We start from the raw sequence: 19,320 nt of genomic DNA, 5'->3' as shown, positions 1-19,320 counted from the left end.
TTACAATTACTTGGCTTGGCCCTTGGGGATCTCGGATGCCACTTCAACACTTTGGCCAGGGGCTCGGCGGAGCTGATGTTGTGTTTTATGCTAATGAGAAAGATTTCATAATAAGGATTTGGAGAAGGGGCAGAGGGATAGCGGAGCAGGGAGAGGCTGGTGCTTCTACTAGGGGGTCATTCCATGGGGGAGTAATAAAGCCCCCCCCAGTAGAAATAATTCTCCTTATAATGTGACAGTGCAAAAAATACCCCCTTGTAATGCCCCCAGTTGAGCTAATGTCCCCATAGTGCCCCCATAATGTCCCAGTATAAAATACCCCTATATAGTGCCCCCAGTAAATGCCCCCATAGTGATCCACACCCTCCTTCCTCCTAGTGTTCCCCATAATGTACCAGTATACAATGCTCCAGTAGATGCCCTCAGTGTCCCTCAATTTGCAAGTATAAAATACCCCTTCTTAGTGCCCCCCGTAGATGATCCCATAGTACTCCTCTCCCCCCTTCCCCGTAGTACCCACCATAATGTGTCCCAGTATAAAATTGTACTGTACAGAGTGCCCATATAAAATACCCCTTCTTTGTGGCCTCAGTAGATGCCCCTATAGTGCCCCCAATCATGTGCCAGTATTAATAACAGCCCCCCATGTGCCAGTATTAATAACAGCCCCCCATGTGCCAGTATTAATAACAGCCCCCCATGTGCCAGTATTAATAGCAGCCCCCATGTGACAGTATTAATAACAGCCCCCCATGTGCCAGTATTAATAACAGCCCCCCATGTGCCAGCAATAACAGCCCCCCTGTGCCAGCAATAACAGCCCCCCTGTGCCAGCAATAACAGCCTCCCCCGTGCCAGTAATAACAGCCCCCCCGCCAGTAATAACAGCCCCCCTGTGACAGTAATAACAGCCCCCCTGCCAGTAATAACAGCCCCTCTGTGCCAGTAATAAAAGCCCCCCCGCCAGTAATAACAGCCTCTCTGTGCCAGTAATAACAGCCCCCCTGCCAGTAATAACAGCCCCTCTGTGCCAGTAATAACAGCCCCTCTGTGCCAGTAATAACAGCCCCCCTGTGCCAGTAATAACAACCCCCCTGTGCCAGTAATAACAGCCCCCCTGTGCCAGTAATAACAGCCCCCCTGCCAGTAATAACAGCCCCCCCGCCAGTAATAACAGCCCCTCTGTGCCAGTAATAACAGCCCCTCTGCCAGTAATAACAGCCCCCCTGCCAGTAATAACAGCCCCCCGCCAGTAATAACAGCCCCTCTGTGCCAGTAATAACAGCCCCCCCACCAGTAATAACAGCCCCCCTGCCAGTAATAACAGCCCCACCCCGCCAGTAATAACAGCCTCCCTGTGCCAGTAATAACAGCCCCCCTGCCAGTAATAACAGCCCCCCTGCCAGTAATAACAGCTCCCCCGCCAGTAATAACAGCCCCCCATGTGCCAGTAATAACAGCCCCCCTGCCAGTAATAACAGCCGCCCTGCCAGTAATAACAGCCCCCCTGCCAGTAATAACAGCCCCCCCACCAGTAATAACAGCCCCTCTGTGCCAGTAATAACAGCCCCTCTGCCAGTAATAACAGCCCCCCTGCCAGTAATAACAGCCCCCCGCCAGTAATAACAGCCCCTCTGTGCCAGTAATAACAGCCCCCCCACCAGTAATAACAGCCCCCCTGCCAGTAATAACAGCCCCACCCCGCCAGTAATAACAGCCTCCCTGTGCCAGTAATAACAGCCCCCCTGCCAGTAATAACAGCCCCCCTGCCAGTAATAACAGCTCCCCCGCCAGTAATAACAGCCGCTCTGTGCCAGTAATAAAAGCCCCCCCGCCAGTAATAACAGCCTCTCTGTGCCAGTAATAACAGCCCCCCTGCCAGTAATAACAGCCCCCCTGTACCAGTAATAACAGCCCCCCTGTGCCAGTAATAACAGCCCCCCTGCCAGTAATAACAGCCCCCCCGCCAGTAATAACAGCCTCTCTGTGCCAGTAATAACAGCCCCCCTGTGCCAGTAATAACAACCCCCCTGCCAGTAATAACAGCCCCCCTGCCAGTAATAACAGCCCCCCCGCCAGTAATAACAGCCCCTCTGTGCCAGTAATAACAGCCCCCCTGCCAGTAATAACAGCCGCCCTGCCAGTAATAACAGCCCCCCTGCCAGTAATAACAGCCCCCCTGCCAGTAATAACAGCCCCCCCGCCAGTAATAACAGCCCCTCTGCCAGTAATAACAGCCCCCCTGCCAGTAATAACAGCCCCCCGCCAGTAATAACAGTCCCTCTGTGCCAGTAATAACAGCCCCCCCACCAGTAATAACAGCCCCCCTGCCAGTAATAACAGCCCCACCCCACCAGTAATAACAGCCTCCCTGTGCCAGTAATAACAGCCCCCCTGCCAGTAATAACAGCCCCCCTGCCAGTAATAACAGCTCCCCCGCCAGTAATAACAGCCCCTCTGTGCCAGTAATAACAGCCCCCCTGCCAGTAATAACAGCCGCCCTGCCAGTAATAACAGCCCCCCTTCCAGTAATAACAGCCCCCCTGCCAGTAATAACAGCCCCCCTGCCAGTAATAACAGCCCCCCTGCCAGTAATAACAGCCCCCCCGCCAGTAATAACAGCCCCTCTGTGCCAGTAATAACAACCCCCCTGCCAGTAATAACAGCCCCACCGCCAGTAATAACAGCCCCCCTGCCAGTAATAACAGCCCCCCCGCCAGTAATAACAACCCCTCTGTGCCAGTAATAACAGCCCCCCTGCCAGTAATAACAGCCCCCCCGCCAGTAATAACAACCCCTCTGTGCCAGTAATAACAGCATTGTATATATTTAAAAAAAAACAACAACACATACTTACCTCCATGTCAGCGATGCGATGCAGGCCTCTTCTGGCCTGTGTCCTGCGCTGTATGGCTCAGGCGGCGCGATGACGACATCGCGCCGCCTGCGCCGGCCTCTGATAGGCTGCCGGCCTAGTGCCTGCAGCCTATCAGAGGAAGGGAAAGGGACATGCCTCTCCCTCCCCTGCCGCAGCACAGGCATCTGAGACTGTATCGCTGTCCTGAGGACGGCGATACAGATGACTGGAGATGAACGCTTCCACAATGGAAGCGCTCATCTCCCTGTGCTCCGCCGCCGCCGCCAGCTCGGGGGGGGGGGGCAAAATGTTGTGATTAATTCTCTGCCTTACCCACCTTCCATTTGCTCTCAGAGTAATTAAATAACAGAGTAATAACAGAGTAATTAAATAATTTGCTCTCAGAGTAATTAAACAACACTTGCATCTGGAAATCAGGGCTAGGCAACTAAAGTAAATCTACTATAACAGACCCGCTCTGATGTCCAAATAATCCAGCATATTTTCTAAATACATGTTTAGGAGTGTCATTTACCTTGGAAATACAGACCTATGTAAGAATGCAGAGAGGAAAGTCGCAGAACAGCAAATACAGTGTAGATGCCAAACAGAGCTGTGGTCAAGTGAATAGGTGACACAGTTAGGGAGAATAAAAGGAGGGCTTATTTTGATGTTGGATTTTGTGTATAGAGCTGAGGACATGGGTTGCTAGATGGCCGCTAGCACATCCGCAATACCCAGTCCCCATAGCTCTGTGTGCTTTTATTGTGTATAAAAACCGATTTGATACATATGCAAATTAACCTGAGATGAGTCAGAGCTTGAAAATATGACTCTTCTCTGGTCACACAAGTAAGATATGACTCTTTTATGTTAATTTGCATATGTATCAAATCGTTTTTTTTACACAATAAAAGCACACAGAGCTATGGGGACTGGGTATTGCGGATTTGCTAGCAGGCATCTAGCAACCCATGTCCTCAGCTCTATACCCCAAATCCGGGTGACAGGTTCCCTGAAGAACCAAAGGGGGCAGCTTAGACAGTATGTGGGGAGTCAAACCCTTTTGGTCACAAAATTAGCTGATGTCTTGAAACAGCAGGGAATGAAAGCTGTTTGTGCATCAAGAAGCAAAAAACTACAGGGATTCTGGTCTATGGGTACATGGACCAAAAATACACTACCTTCAGAGTTTGCAGGAAGGCTGGAGAGTGTCTATTGTGATCATACACAGTACAGAGACGCACAAAACCAATACCAGGTGTCATATTGTGCAGCACCATTAGCTACCATGGCCATTACCTAGTATTCATGGAGAGAACATTGACCAGCCTTTGGTATGTCCAGGACATTGTGGAACCAGTACTATTACCTTTTTTGACTCAGGAGATGTGTTCCAACAAGATAATGCCCGTGAAACACAACATACTCTTCAGGATATCCAGAAGCTCCCTTGGTCAGCTCAATACCCAGATCTCTCCCTCATCGAGAATGTCTCGGACTGGATGGGGTAACGGATCTCTAAAGGATAGCAGCCAACAACCACCTTAGCTAAACTATGGGTCAAGTTCAAAGAGCTTGGAATGACATACCACAGGAGGATATCCAGCATCTATATGACTGTTACCAAGCCAGAATGGCAGCCTGTATCGCAGCAAGGTGAGATGACACCCATTGTTCAAGAGGACCTTTCACCTCTCCTGACATGCCTGTTTTAACAGCTCTATGCATTCCCCATGTAATAACAATTCTGGAGCATCTATTCTTATGACTCTATGTTGCACTAGAAGTTATGAATGAATTGCTATTAGCCTTCAGTAAGGGTACAGAGGAGTGGTAACCAGTTGGGGTTGTGTACCTGCACAGACTCACTCTATCCAGTCAGTGCTGACATTTTCAGTCTGTGCAGGTACACCCCCCCCCCAACTGGTTACATCCCTCTGTACCCTTACTGAAGGCCAATAGAAATTCATTCCTGACATCTAGTGCAAATAATAAAGGAACGGCACAACATAGAGCCACAAGAATAGATGCTCCAGAATTGTTAGTACATGGGGAATGCATGTACAGTAGCTATTAAAATAGGCATGTCAGGAGTGGTAAAAGGTCCTCTTTAATGTGTCCTTGCCTCAAAATATACCCTGCTATAGACCCTAAAATAAAGTGTGCAGTTTATACTTTGTCAATCTCAGCTAATTTCTAAAATTTATCATAAACTTACCAACTCTTTTAAAATATGGGACTAATTTCCTGTGTAAAAAAAATCAGAATAGGAAATTAGTCTCATATTTTAAAAGTATTGCCAAATTTATGGTTAATTTTAGAAATGTGCTGAAACCAGCATTATAGTCAACTTACTAATAGCATTTGCCCTATTGCCCCCTTCATTGCAGCGCCAGCCTCTAGTGCTGACAAACAACTCCTGTGTAAACATTATGATTAGGCTTGAACGAATCGACCTTCGGATCATAGATCTGAAATTGATTCTTTCAAATACCTTGATTTTAAGGCTTAATGTTTCCATAAAGCTTTAAAATGCATTGGTTCCGTGGAACCAAAGTTTGAGACTTTGATGAATTACTACTGTATTCATATGTGTGTACTTAAAAACAATTTAACATACTGTAGCAATCCGAAGAAGGCTTTGGTACCAAGGTACCAGCCAGTACCAAAGGCCACTTGCTATTTTAAATTGTCTTTAAATACACAGATATGAATACAGTATTAATTCACCGAAGTCTTGAGCAAATTTTGGGCGAGATGAATTTTGGCTCCACAGAACCAATACATTTTAATGCTGTATGGAAACAGCATCAAAATCAAAGTATTTGAACGAATTGACTTCAAATCTATGATCCGAAGGTCAATTCGCTCAAGCCTAATTAGGACCCTTCCCCAAACATGGCTGCTGATGTAGTGGAATGTAACTAGACCTGTCCATAAGCAGCCTCCATGGCTTGGGTAACTAGTGCATGCACAGTGCCATGCATAGTGTTACTCTATGAAGGCCACTAAGGGATGGCTCTAGTTATGTTCCCCTCCATCAGCAGCTATGTTAGGGGTAGGACCATTATGTGCACACAGGAGCAGACTGTCAGGACAAGGGGCTGGTGCTGCAATGTAGGGGACAGCGGCACAGGCGCTCTTGTTTCACCCTATTAGGAAGTTGACTAAAGGTTTCTAAAATTTCTAAAATTAACCATAAGCTAGCCAACCCCTTTAATTTATTATATAGATAATAATACATACAAAGAAACGTGATAAGAAATTAGACTTACGTGTGCAAAATTGCTCATGATGTGACCATTTTAGATCGCTCAGGCATGTTACATTATTATTCTTGCTGGTGATAGGAACAAAACCTGGGCGACATTTATACTGCACACTTGTTCCATTGTCAAAGTACTCCTGGTGGATAAACTCTTCCTCCACCACTGCAAAGTCAAGTTCAGGAGGAAAAGTGCAGGCAGCTATAAAAGAAATAGTAAGGAAATATCAGTCATTAATAAATTTCAATGTATCATCTTGTATCAAGCCTCTGTATACACTCTGCATGCATCTCTTTCTCCTTACCCAAGATCGTGAGTGATCTGCTGCATCTCGACATACAGTTACATTGTATGAATGGGCAGGACTCAGAAGCTAAGCCTCCACTATCTGCAGAAGAAGCCAGCTGTAATATACTGTACACCTGGGCTCCTCCTGAAACAGAATGACTTCCAATCCAGATTCATTATAAACAACTCCAGTCTACAATTGTAACGCCCCAGAGTGGCATTACAACCTTTGTCTGGCCCCTACTATCTTTAATTGTGCATCCTGTGTTATCACATATATACTTATTGCCAGATCCTACAAAATGTATGTATTTATTCCTATGAAACTGTTCATGTTCATGCAATTACCTGGTTTACCACAAGGTGGCGGAATTTCTGGCAGAGCTGTACTAACGTAGAATGGAACCCTTCTTCTATTCTATTCCCCTCTCTAGAGAGGGATGAGTCTTAGTCTTAGCTAGTGTAGGTGAGTCTACGCCTACCCCTCAGGGGGTGAGGTTGTATGTGTAGCTTGTCTCCTGCTAAGGGAGAAATAAGGCCTTGTCCTGCCTGGACAGGCCTTGCCTCTGAGTTTATACATGGTTGCATGTCCCCTCCTGGGCTTGCATTGCCTAAGAAGTCAAGCCAAATTAAGCTTGAAGCCAGGAAGAAGTTTCCTAGGATTACCGTGAGAGTCAGACTACACAAAGCTAAGTAACAGCCTACAGCATAAAGCTAAAGGAAAAGTTCCTATTTAATCCTGACAGTGTAGCAGGGCTGAAAGTGTTTGCGTGCCAGAACTTCATGCCAAATCTGCTGGAAACCAAGACCAAGTCTGTAAACTGTTTGGATTACTGTTTATGCCAAGTAAAGCTGTGTTCAATGTTACTAAAAGTCTGGACTCCATTTATTCTACTTCCTCCATCATCCAAGTTAACTACCCCTTTTGCACTGCAACGGACAACCACATCTGGGATCCAATGATATCCAGGTAGGAGCACCATGACACGTGCATACAACACCTTCAGGGACATTGTGGACCCACCTACACCACTCTGGCATTCCTACCTCGGGTATCAACACCACCATCCTTAAAGGGGACTCCATGTCCTCGCTGCTTATCTGCAACTGGCGTCATGACTACTTGCTCTATAAGAGGGACATATTTTGTAGAAGCCTCCTAAGGGGCAAGGGATACACTTTCCCTTAAAGGGACCCCTGGCCCATACACATTTTGTCTTTACTCTGTCTTCGCCATTGGAGAGTGCTAGGGACAGGATGGGGGCATAGCAGGGGGTGGGGCCATGGGGCCCAGCAAATTCACCAACATTTACCTGTTTCTTGGCATCAGTGATGACTGAAATCTACTTCAGTTAGGGGCTGGGGTAGATTTCAGTCTAGATGCATGGACTGCCAGAGGATGTGTCTAATTTACGACAAGATCTGTACCTTTTCGTAAACTACGTGCATGCTCCAGCAGTGCAGGGGGGATCAAAGACCGGCGTAAAATACTGGCCTTTGATCAATGACCACCAATGTCTGTAAAATATTGCAGAATATGTTGGAATTATATAAACAAGAGAGAGGGAGATCTTACTAAGGATACCTATTAGCATTACACTGACAGGCGCAAAACAAAGTATTGCAATGTATCATATCTGCAATAAAGTTGATTGGAGTACAAGTACCTTACTTGGAGTAAAAATATTTCCCTTATCAAAATTGTTTATTAAGTCAAAAATAATTAGAAAAAAGTCAAAATAATTGTAATCTCCACATCCATAATTACCTAAACTATAAATATATTGTTATTTAACCTAACCTCTGAACACAGTAATAATAAATAAAATAATAAAATAATATAAACAATACCAGAATAGTTTTTTTTGGGCATTAATCTTGCCTCCCAAAAAAAGTGATAAAAAACTAGCAAAATTTGCTATGCATCCTAAACTAGTGGCCATGAAAACATCAACTCATGCCACAAACAAAATGCCCTCACACAGCTACAAAATATATTATGGCTCCTCAACTCTTGGCTTTCAGAATATGGCAAGGTAAAAACTATAGGGGTCATTTATTAAGACTGACGTTTTAGAAGGAGGTCTTAATAAGGCGCTAAGCTGGTGGTGGATATACCGAAGTTATATAGAGGCGCTGCTTCTAAATCTCTGCCAGATTCCTTGCTGGCATAGATTTAGACCATTTTCTACGCCTAAAATTGTCATAGAAAATTAAGCCACGCTCACTTTTTTAGACCTGGTGTGAGAGGGGAAAAGTCGCAGATTGCGGCGCAAAGAACCTTTGCGCTGCAATCTCCATCTGAAATACACCTAATATATATGTATTTCTGTTAGTAAATAACCCCCTATTTTCTCACATAGTTTTCTAGAGAAAAGTAGTAAAACATAAATTTGATATTGCCATACCTTTATTCTGACTTCCAGAACAAACTGAACATATTTATACCACAGTGTAAATGCCATAACAAAACCCAAAATGATAGCATAATTTTTGCCCCTCCCCCCAAAAAAAACAAAAAAAAAACTGTGGAAAACAAGAAATGTATGACTTTCATAATGACAGGGGTGAAAATATGGAGAAAATTAGCTTTGTCATGTAGGTTAAAATTGTGTGTCTGCAATGTTTTTTCCCCAGAAACAGCACTACTCTTGTTTATGGGTTATGTATTGTATTCGAGTACAAATTGTATCCAGGTCAGACCTATACTGTAGACGTACATGATGAAGATAATATATTTTTCTGAGAGAGAAGTAAGGGTAAATGTCTAACCTCTACACTGTGGTGCACCTGATGACCATTTTCCTTCATCTGTACAGGTTAATGACGCTTTTCCAACCAGTTGTAATGTATCACACTTGTACGTCACAGATTCATTGTAAGTATACTCTTCCTTCTGCAGGCTATACGATCCATCTTTAATGTCCCCAGGTGCTAAACATTTTTGTGCTACAAACCAAGAAAATGTTGTTTCATTTTGTAAAATAAAGTAATAAAACAAGATATCCGAAAGAGATCACCTTTTAGCAAAAAAGGACTTATTTTTACATGCCATCAATTCCGTACTAAATTGAAGTGCACTCAAAACCTGAAAATGCACTTCAGGTAACCTAAATGTTTCACTCCCCCGCTAAATTTAAAGAGGACCTGTCACCTCTCCTGACATGTCTGTTTTAATAGCTTTATACATTCCCCATGTAATAACAATTCTGGAGCATCTATTCTAATGTTTGTATGTTGTCCCATTCCTCTATTATTTCTACTAGAAGTTATGAATAATTGCTAGCTGTCTGCAGTAAGGGTCAAGAGCAGGGGAGGTAACCTGTTGGGGGGTGTACCTGAACAGTCTGAAAAATGGCAGCACTGATTGGATAGAGTGAGTCTGTGCAGGTACACAGACCCAACTGGTTACCTCTCCTCTGTACCCTTACTGAAGGCTAATAGCAATTCATTCATAACTTCTAGTAGAAATAATAAAGGAATCACACAACATACAGCCATAAGACTAGATGTTCCAGGATTGTTATTACATGGGAAATGCATGAAGCTATTAAACCAAACATGTCAGGAGCGGTGAAAGGTCCTCTTTAAGAGACTTGATGCCAACGTAAAATGTTGGCTGTGGCCTCTACTGCACAGGTGCAGTAAACAGGACACACAGTACAAGCAGGCCTTTTTTTCTGGCGGAACGGCGTTCCGCCACCTATTTTCTGCCGACTTGCCCCGTCCCCCTTTAGTTACTGCAGGGCCGGGCAGCCGCCCGGGGCGCTGTCAGAAGGGGGGCGCCGGCAGGGCACAGCAGGAGATGACCGCTGCGCTTCCATTGTGGAAGCGCTCACTCATCTCCAAAGTCATCTCATCTGTATCGCCGTCCTCAAGACAGCAATACAAATGTCTGTAATGCGGCAGGGCAGGGAGAGGCGTGTCCCCTCCCTGTTCCTCTGATAGGCTGCCAGCATTAGGCCGGCAGCCTATCAGAGGCCGGTGCAGGCGGCCCGATGACGTCATCGCGCTGCCTGAGCCAGCGAGGGACACAGGCCGGAAGAGGCCTGCATCGCATCCTGGAGGAGGTAGGTATAAGTTTATTATTATAATTTTTTATATGTAAAAATGACAATCTTGGCACATAAGGGGGGCTGCTGGGCTGGCACAGACATAAGGGGGGCTGCTGGCACATAAGGGGGGATACTGGCTACTGGCACATAAGGGGGGCTGCTGGCACATAAGGGGGGCTACTGGCACATAAGGGGGGCTTCTGGCACAGACATAAGGGGGGCTGCTGGGCTGGAACAGACATAAGGGGGGCTGCTGGCACATAAGGGGGGCTACTGGCACATAAGGGGTGCTACTGGCACATAAGGGGTGCTACTGGCACATAAGGGATAAGGGGGGCTACTGGCACATAAGAGGGGCTACTGGCACATGATAGGAGGCTACTGGCACTTGATAGGGGGCTTCTGGCACTTGATAGGGGGGCTACTGGCACATGATAGGGGGCTACTGGCACATGATAGGGGGGCACTCAGGCTACTGGCACATGATGGTGGGGGGCTCTTATTACTGGCACATGATTGGGGGCATCTATGGGGCACATCTTACTGGTACATGATTGGGGGCATCTATTGGGGCACTTATTACTGGCACATTATTGGGTGGCACTATAGGGACATCTACAGAGGCTAAAAAGAAGGGGTATTTTATACGGGGGCTCTGTATAGGGGCATTTTATACTGGGAGGGAAGGAAGGGGCCAGGCCAGGCTACGCTGCCCATGTGTGGACTAGGGCGGCGGCTGCGGGCACTGGCAGCCTGGCTATCACGACCGTCACTGGCAATTTTACTTGCATCCCTGTTCTCTAAAGGGGCAGTTTTAGGCGGCGATCCTAGGGGTGGGTAGGGCCGTGGCCAGGGGAGGGGGGGTGAGTTCCACCACCTTTTCTCTGAGAAAAAAAGCCCTGAGTACAAGTATTGTATAAGCACCTGCACTGAACAATATCAGTTCCTGCCCAGTGGGGGACAAAGCCCTATATTGAGAAACTATGAACACTGCAGCTTGTTTACATCAGCACCCATGGGCACTGAGAAGGGCTTCTCACTGTGGGCTAAGGAAAACCCTGCAGTGATTTAGCAGCTTCTAATTTCATTTTGCGTCAGTGTATGTCATTTCTGCAATTTATTTTGAAATCAGCAATCCCTATAACATCTAGAAGGAACCTGGCAGACAAGTCCACATTTTTACCTTCACATATAGGTAAAGCACCATCCCATCTTCCATTTGATCCACATTTGAGATAATTACTTTGGGAAGCCATTTTGTATCTAAAATTAAATGAACAAACACATTTTTTATCTGCTTCTGTTCAGTCAATTATAAATGCATATGTATGTAACATAAACTTTTATTATACTGTTTTTGCTTCCTTGATCTAATGTTAAAGTGAATGTTCACCCTTGAACATCAGTTATTTTAAATCTATACACACATGTAGTTTACATTCTGTGCTGATTAATTACTTGATAGAACTTTCAAATAAAAAATATGTGATTCTATTCAGTGATTGCACCCTTTTATACAGGTCATGAAAGTCTGAGGTGACACCAAATTTTTAACACCTTATAGGGAACCTGTCACGTTGAACATGGTGTTTGACCTGCAGGCACCATGTTATAGAGCAGAAGAAGCTGAGCAGACTGATTCACTATAACTTTTATTTTCTACATTTAAATTCCTGGTCATTCTAGACTTTGAAGTGAAGCAGGAGGTCATATCAGTGATTGAAAGCTATCTCTGTATACACAGTCATAGAGAGAAGGCAGTCAATCACTGATAGGACCCTTTTCCTTGAATAAGAAGGAATTTAAATAATGCCTGCTATACTGAATCTTTCCCCACAAAACTATCTAAAAATCTGCTCAGCTCTTCTCGCTCTCTAGTATGCTACCTGTAGCTTACATTGCATTTTCATGGTGACAAATTCCCTTTAAGCGCCAGAGCAAATTTTTTTTTTTGTGCTTTCATTTATTTCCTTTCTGCAAGTTGTTTTACTTAACGACAGAAAGTAGAAGAAGAAGAAGTAGAAAAAAACTTTGTGAGCTGGAAAAAAGCAACTCCACCATGGTTTTTGGTGGTTTGTTTTTACAGCATATAAATTGACATGACGTTCTTATTCAGAAGGTCAGTACAATTATGGCAATACAACACAGTACCCAATACTTATAGTGCCTTGAAAAAGTATTCATACAGTACCCCTTTAACGTTTCCACTTTTTTCACGTTACAATCACAAACTATTTTATTGGAATTTTATGTGACAGACCAACACAAAGTAGCAAGTATGTGTGAATTGAAAATAAAATGATACGTGGTTTTCAAAATGTTTAATAAATACAAATCTGAAATGTGTGGCATGCATTTGTATTCAGCCCCCTGTACTGTGTTGCCTTCAGAAGTTACCTAACTAGTAAATAGAGTCTACCTGTGTGTAGTTTATTCTGAGTATAACTACAGCTATTCTGTCAAAGGCTCAGAGGTTTGTTAGAGAACATTAGTGATCAAACAGCATCATGAAAACCAAGGAACACACCAGACAGGAGAGGGATAAAGTTGTGAAGAAGTGTAAAGCAAGGTTAAGTTATAAAAAAAATATCCCAAGCTCTGAAAATCTTAAGGAGAACTGTTTAATCCATCATCTGAAAATGGAAGGAGTATGGCACAACTGCAAACCAACCAAGACTTGGCTGTCCACCAAAATTGACAGCCCAGTCAAGGAGAACACTAACTATAGAAGCAGCCAAGAGGCCCATGGTCACTCTGGTCACACAGCTCAGGTGAGAGACTGTCCACAGGACAACTATTAGTTGTTTGTACTCGACAAATCTGGCCTTTATGGAAGAGTGGGAAGAAGAACAAAGACATTTTTGACCAGACCACATTGTATGTACAATGTGACTGAGCTTGAGCTATTTTGCAAAGAAGAATGTGCAAGAATTTCAGCCTCTTGATGTGCAAAGCTGGTAAAGACATACCCCAAAAGACTTGCACCTGTAATTGCAACAAAAGGTGGTCCTACAAAGTATTGACTCAGGGGCACTGAATCCAAATGCATGCCACATATGTGGAACGAACTGTAGCTCTTAATGGTACCATTTTGGCGTACATACGACTATTTGATCATTTTCTATTCAATTTCTTTTTCTTTTTTTTGGGGGGGGGGAGGGGGGGCAACATGACCAGAAAAACAGCAAATTGTTCATTTTGAGTTTACTTTCTGTTAGTGCCATTCACCATGTTCATACATTTTTATTTATAATTTTTAAAAACATCTTTTACTGCAATTTGTAGTCCCCTTAGGGGACTTGAATATATGATCTTCTGGTCGCTTGTACCATATACTGCAACAGACTACAACTGCAGGCTGTGGGATTTTGACAGGCCTTTTGTCATAGCAGTAGCAGTAGTTAAACTGTGCCATAGCAGGCAGTCTGCTACAGCAGGTCTGGGAGTCTTCACAAGGCCTCACACTGCTATAGCAACCAATCAAAGCCCCACAATTTAATTTGTCAATTGTTTTTTCTATATGTAATTGACTTCATGAGAACCCTTTGTTATCTGCATTACATCTTAATTTCAATCAGTGCTCTTTACTAATACTATGCTGTAGGTGGCTCCATGTCTTGTATCATACAAAATACACATAATTTTCCCTAGAAAATGGGGAGGAGTGACCAGAGGAATAAGGAGTATTAGTGAACATGCAAAATATACATAAATACCAGTCACAGACTGTGGCCAGGTTGGATATAAAAGCATCCATCTATTTTCCATTTAGTTAGCTTTGAAAAACGTTTATAAACCAAAATCATTTTGTAATGGCTGCTCAAATTAAAGCTGTAGAAAAAAACTGTAACACACATTGTGATTCAACTCACCCCTTTTCACATTTATAAACTGCCTCTGATTCAAATAAAAAGTCTTTTGCTTCCAATACTGCATTCCTTACTTTCAGAGGAAGTCCACAAGATCTTCCTGTAAATGATAATACATTAAAAGATTTTCTTAAATGCTGATGAAACATGTAAAGTGAAACTTCTCCCAAAGAATACCTCATTAAGAAGACTACCTCCAGATTTTCAGTTACACCTCATGTTATGCAATTATGCATTTTGGCAACTATCTTTGAAAGTAACCCTTCTTCCCCCACCCTCGAACGCTTCTTAGTTCAATTTTAGGTGGCCGTCTCAAGGAGATTTTACTGCATATATAATTCTTTATGATCTCTTAGAAAATCTAAAGCTTAACATGCATCTTAGAATATAGTAGACCTCATCAAAGATCTATCCCACAAAAAAAACATGATACCTCCATTAATCATAATAAAAGTATACTTTATTAAATACATATAATATGTAAAAACATGTAAACATATATAGCATCAGGTGGTACCCCCAAGAGAGGACAAAGAGGAAACTGCAGAGTCCGTCAGCTTCAGAATGTAGTCAAACACTGGATCATAAACAGCTATGCCCAATAGAACCATTAGTAGCACCTAGGGCACAATAGCCACATATGGGTCATTAGTAGTAAATAAATAAGGGCAAAACTAGTAAATCAATCTATATAAATACCATCTGTAGCACGCCGACTCTGCAGCCGCCTCCTCCCAACGCCGTTTCGCCACAAAGGCTTCTTCCGGGGACAAGAGATCAACCTAGCACCTCCTGCTTTTATCATCAAACATGACATCATTTAAAAATATAAGGCTGTTACTTATTTATGATTATTCACGGTGCCCATGGCATCTCACACAGTGGAGACAGGTCCAACTGCACCCTGCGCACGAGCGCCAAGTCACAACAAGGCGCCCATGACGCGCGTATCACGCAGCGCCTGATGGAGATGGTGCAATTAGTTAAAAACCGTGCATATTGTTAAAATGCAAGAAACACAGAAAAACAAAGTAAAAATGTGCCATTGTTGTGATTGTGGTGGTCGATTGCGCTCCACGCTGGAACGCACCTGTAGGCCGGCTTGCGTATTTAATAACGCCCGAGTCTATAATTTGGTGTGCATCATCAAAGATCTCCTAACTACAGTGTAACTTAAGAAAAAGTAAGCATTTGGAGAATGATATGATCATTATAGTGCTATCTATAAATTACATGTCCACACCTAAACCAAGCGTAGAAAATGATGAATGAGACGGGCCTGCCGGCCCATTCCCGCCCACTTTATTAGACCTGGCGTGAGCGGGGAGAAGTCGCAGATTCTGCCGCACCATGGTGTGCGACAGAATCTGCACCAGATATACACCACAAAAGTGATGTATATCTGGTCATAAATTACCCCGATAAGTTTCTGATTAGTGGGGGTCTGACAGATGGGACACCTGCTGACCATAAAAGGGGTCCTGTATCCCCTTTGAATGAACCTGCTGTCACACGTCTTCTGCTGTTCCATTCGACTCTAGATCACTGGAGATAGCTGAGCACTGTACTCTTCAGCAGTACCATATTGATGACTGCAGCACCAGCAGACATGCACAACTGTTGCTCTATTTAAATGAGAGAATGCTGGACCTCTGGTTCTGTGATTGGCAGGGGTCCCAGCATTCAGACCCTATCAATCAGATACTTATCTCCAATACTATGGATAGAGCATAAGTGTTGTTTGTTGGAAAACCCCTTTGATATCTTAGTTTTCATCATCAATGTTATTCATGATGGTAACTGTTGTATTGTGCCAGGGGCTTTATAGTAGTATTCATACTTGGATGTTTAGGTCAGTCTTATCAGTCAGGGAGTTAGGTCATTTGCAAACAATTCATTGATATAAAGCTATATATATATACAGTATATATAATTTTTTAAATTATTTTTTAACTTATTTAAATTTTTTATGTTTTAATGAAAGAAAAAAGTGAATCTTTAACTTTACAATGGTCCCTTCAATTACAATGCCCTCAGGTTGCAATATTTTCAAAATGCAGTGGTCTTTATAGCGAAAATATACCTTGAAGCCACATTAACCCTTTCAACTACTGAGGTTTTTTTGCGTTTACCTTTTGCTCTATTTTATTTTTCCGTTTACATAGACATATGAGGGCTTTTTTTTTTTTTTCGGGACAAGTTTTACTTTCTAACGCCACCATTTAATATAGCAAATTATATAGTGGGGAGCTGTAAAAATATTCCAAATGGGGTAAAATTGGAAATAAAAACAGTTTTATGGGTTTTGTTTTTACTACGTTCCCTATACGGTAAAACTGACCAGTTACTTTAATTCTCAAGGTAAATACAATTATGCGATACCACATATGTATAGTTTTTCTTGCGTTTTTATACTGAAATAAAACACCTTGAAAATGTTATGAAATTTGCATAATAGATTGCCTCTCAGTTTATACTAACAGCATGATACACTGCACTACATTAGTAGTACAGTGCATTATAGAAGCGATCAGAGGCAATCACATGGCAAAGTTCCCTTGTGGGACTAATAAGTGTAAAATTAAGAATTAAAAAATGTATAAAAAAATCTTCAAATTAACCCCTTAAGGACTCAGCCCTATTTCACCTTTTGCAAATCTGACCAGTGTCACTTTAAGTGGTGATAACTTTAAAACGCTTTGACTTATCCAGGCCATTCTGAAATATTTTTTTCGTCACATATTGTACTTCATTACACTGGTAAAATGAAGTAAAAAAAATTCTTTTTTATTTATAAAAAAATACAAAATTTACCAAAAATTTGTAATAAATTGCAAATTTCCAAGTTTCAATTTCTCTACTTTTATAATACATAGTAATACCTCCAAAAATAGTTATTACTTTACATTCCCCATATGTCTACTTCCTGTTTGGATCATTTTGGGAATGATATTACATTTTTTGGGGATGTTACAAGGCTTAGAAGTTTAGAAGCAAATCTTGACATTTTTTAGAAATTTTCAAAAACCCAATTTTTAGGGACCAGTTCAGGTCTGAAGTCACTTTGCGAGGCTTACATAATAGAAACCACCCAAAAATGACCCCATTCTAGAAACTACACCCCTCAAGGTATTCAAAACTGATTTTACAAACGTCATTCACCCTTTAGCTGTTCCACAAGAATTAATGGAAGATAGAGATACAATTTCAAAATTTCACTTTTTTGGCAGAGTTACCATTTTAATAATTTTTTTTCCAGTTACAAAGCAAGGCTTAACAGCCAAACCAAACTCAATATTTATGGCCCTGATTCTGTAGTTTACAGAAACACCCCATATGTGGTCGTAAACCGCTGTATGGGCACACGGCAGGGTGCAGAGGGAAAGGAATGCCTTACGGTTTTTGGAAGGCAGATTTTGCTGGACTGTTTTTTTTTTACACCAAGTCCCCCTGATGCACCCCTAGAGTAGAAACTCCATAAAAGTGACCCCATCTAAGAAACTACACCCCTCAAGGTATTCAAAACAGATTTTACAAACGTCGTTTACCCTTTAGGTGTTCCACAAGAGTTATTGGCAAATGGAGATGAAATTTCAGAATTTAAATTTTTTGGCAAATTTTCCATTTTTCCCAGTATCGAAGCAAGGGTTAACAGCCAAGCAAAACTCAATATTTATGGCCCTGATTCTGTAGTTTGCAGAAACACCACATATGTGGTCATAAACCGCTGTACGGGCACACGGCAGGGCTCAGAAAGAAAGGAATGCCATACGGTTTTCGGAAGGCAGATTTTGCTGGACTGTTTTTTTTGACACCATGTCCCATTTGAAGCCCCCCTGATGCACCCCTAGAGTAGAAACTCCATTAAAGTGACCCCATCTAAGAAACTACACCCACAATGTATTCAAAACAGATTTTACAAATGTTGTTTACCCTTTAGGTGTTCCACAAGAGTTATTGGCAAATGGAGATGAAATTTCAGAATTTAAATTTTTGGGCAAATTTTCCATTTTAATCCATTTTTCCCAGTAACAAAGCAAGGGTTAACAGCCAAACCAAACTCAATATTTATGGCCCTGATTCTGTAGTTTACAGAAACACCCCATATGTGGTCATAAACTGCTGTATGGGCACACGGCAGGGCACAGAAGGAAAGGAATGCCATACGGTTTTTGGAAGGCAGATTTTGACACCATGTCCCATTTGAAGCCCCCCTGATGCACCCCTAGAGTAGAAACTCCAAAAAAGTGACCCCATTTTAGAAACTACGGGATAGGGTGGCAGTTTTGTTTGTACTAGTTTAGGGTACATATGATTTTTGGTTGCTCTATATTACACTTTTTGTGAGGCAAGGTAACAAGAAATAGCTGTTTTGGCACCGTTTTTATTTTTTTGTTATTTACAACATTCATCTGACAGGTTAGATCATGTGATATTTTTATAGACCAGGTTGTCACGGATGCGACAATACCTAATATGTATACTTTTTTTTATTTATGTAAGTTTTACACAATGATCTCATTTTTGAAGGGTATGATTTTTGTGGGATGAGATGACGGTTTTATTGGCACTATTTTGGGGTGCATATGACATTTTGATCGCTTGCTATTTCACTTTTTGTGATGTAAGGTGACAAAAAATGGTTTATTTAGCACAGTTTTTATTTTTTATTTTTATAGAGCCGGTCGATACGGACGCGGCGATACCTAATATGTATACTTTTTTTTTATTTATGTAATTTTTACACAATGATATCATTTTTGAAACAAAAAAAATGATGTTTTAGTGTCTCCATATTCTGAGCCATATATATATTTTTTTTTGGGCGATTGTCTCAGGTAGGGGCTCATTTTTTGCGGGATGACGTGACGGTTAGATTGGTACTATTTTGGTGGGCAAACGCCTTTTTGATCGCTTGCTGTTGTACTTTTTGTGATGTAAGGTGACAAAAAAATGGTTTATTTAGCACAGTTTTTTTTTTT

At 42.4% G+C, this 19,320-nt stretch overlaps 2 protein-coding genes across 2 annotated transcripts in view; both read right to left on the bottom strand.

Annotated features, from left to right (window-relative positions):
* Positions 1–19,320, bottom strand: part of LOC120995068 (C4b-binding protein alpha chain-like) — a 694,048-nt gene that overhangs the window by 47,323 nt on the left and 627,405 nt on the right. The window lies entirely within an intron of this gene.
* The window catches only part of LOC120995069 (C4b-binding protein alpha chain-like), a 362,014-nt gene that overhangs the window by 47,323 nt on the left and 295,371 nt on the right, over positions 1–19,320 (bottom strand). The window contains exons 13-16 of the mRNA XM_040424050.1: positions 14,342–14,438; positions 11,653–11,732; positions 9,187–9,363; positions 6,136–6,327 (exon numbers count right to left, since the gene is read on the bottom strand). Coding sequence (XP_040279984.1) covers positions 6,136–6,327; positions 9,187–9,363; positions 11,653–11,732; positions 14,342–14,438 — 546 coding nt within the window. The remainder of the gene's footprint in view (positions 1–6,135; positions 6,328–9,186; positions 9,364–11,652; positions 11,733–14,341; positions 14,439–19,320) is intronic.

The sequence above is a fragment of the Bufo bufo genome, chromosome 3 (genome assembly GCF_905171765.1).
Source record: "Bufo bufo chromosome 3, aBufBuf1.1, whole genome shotgun sequence".
Taxonomy (NCBI): Eukaryota; Metazoa; Chordata; class Amphibia; order Anura; family Bufonidae; genus Bufo; species Bufo bufo.
The sequence above is the reverse complement of the archived record's forward strand: the minus strand, read 5'-3'. Positions and strand labels throughout refer to the sequence as shown.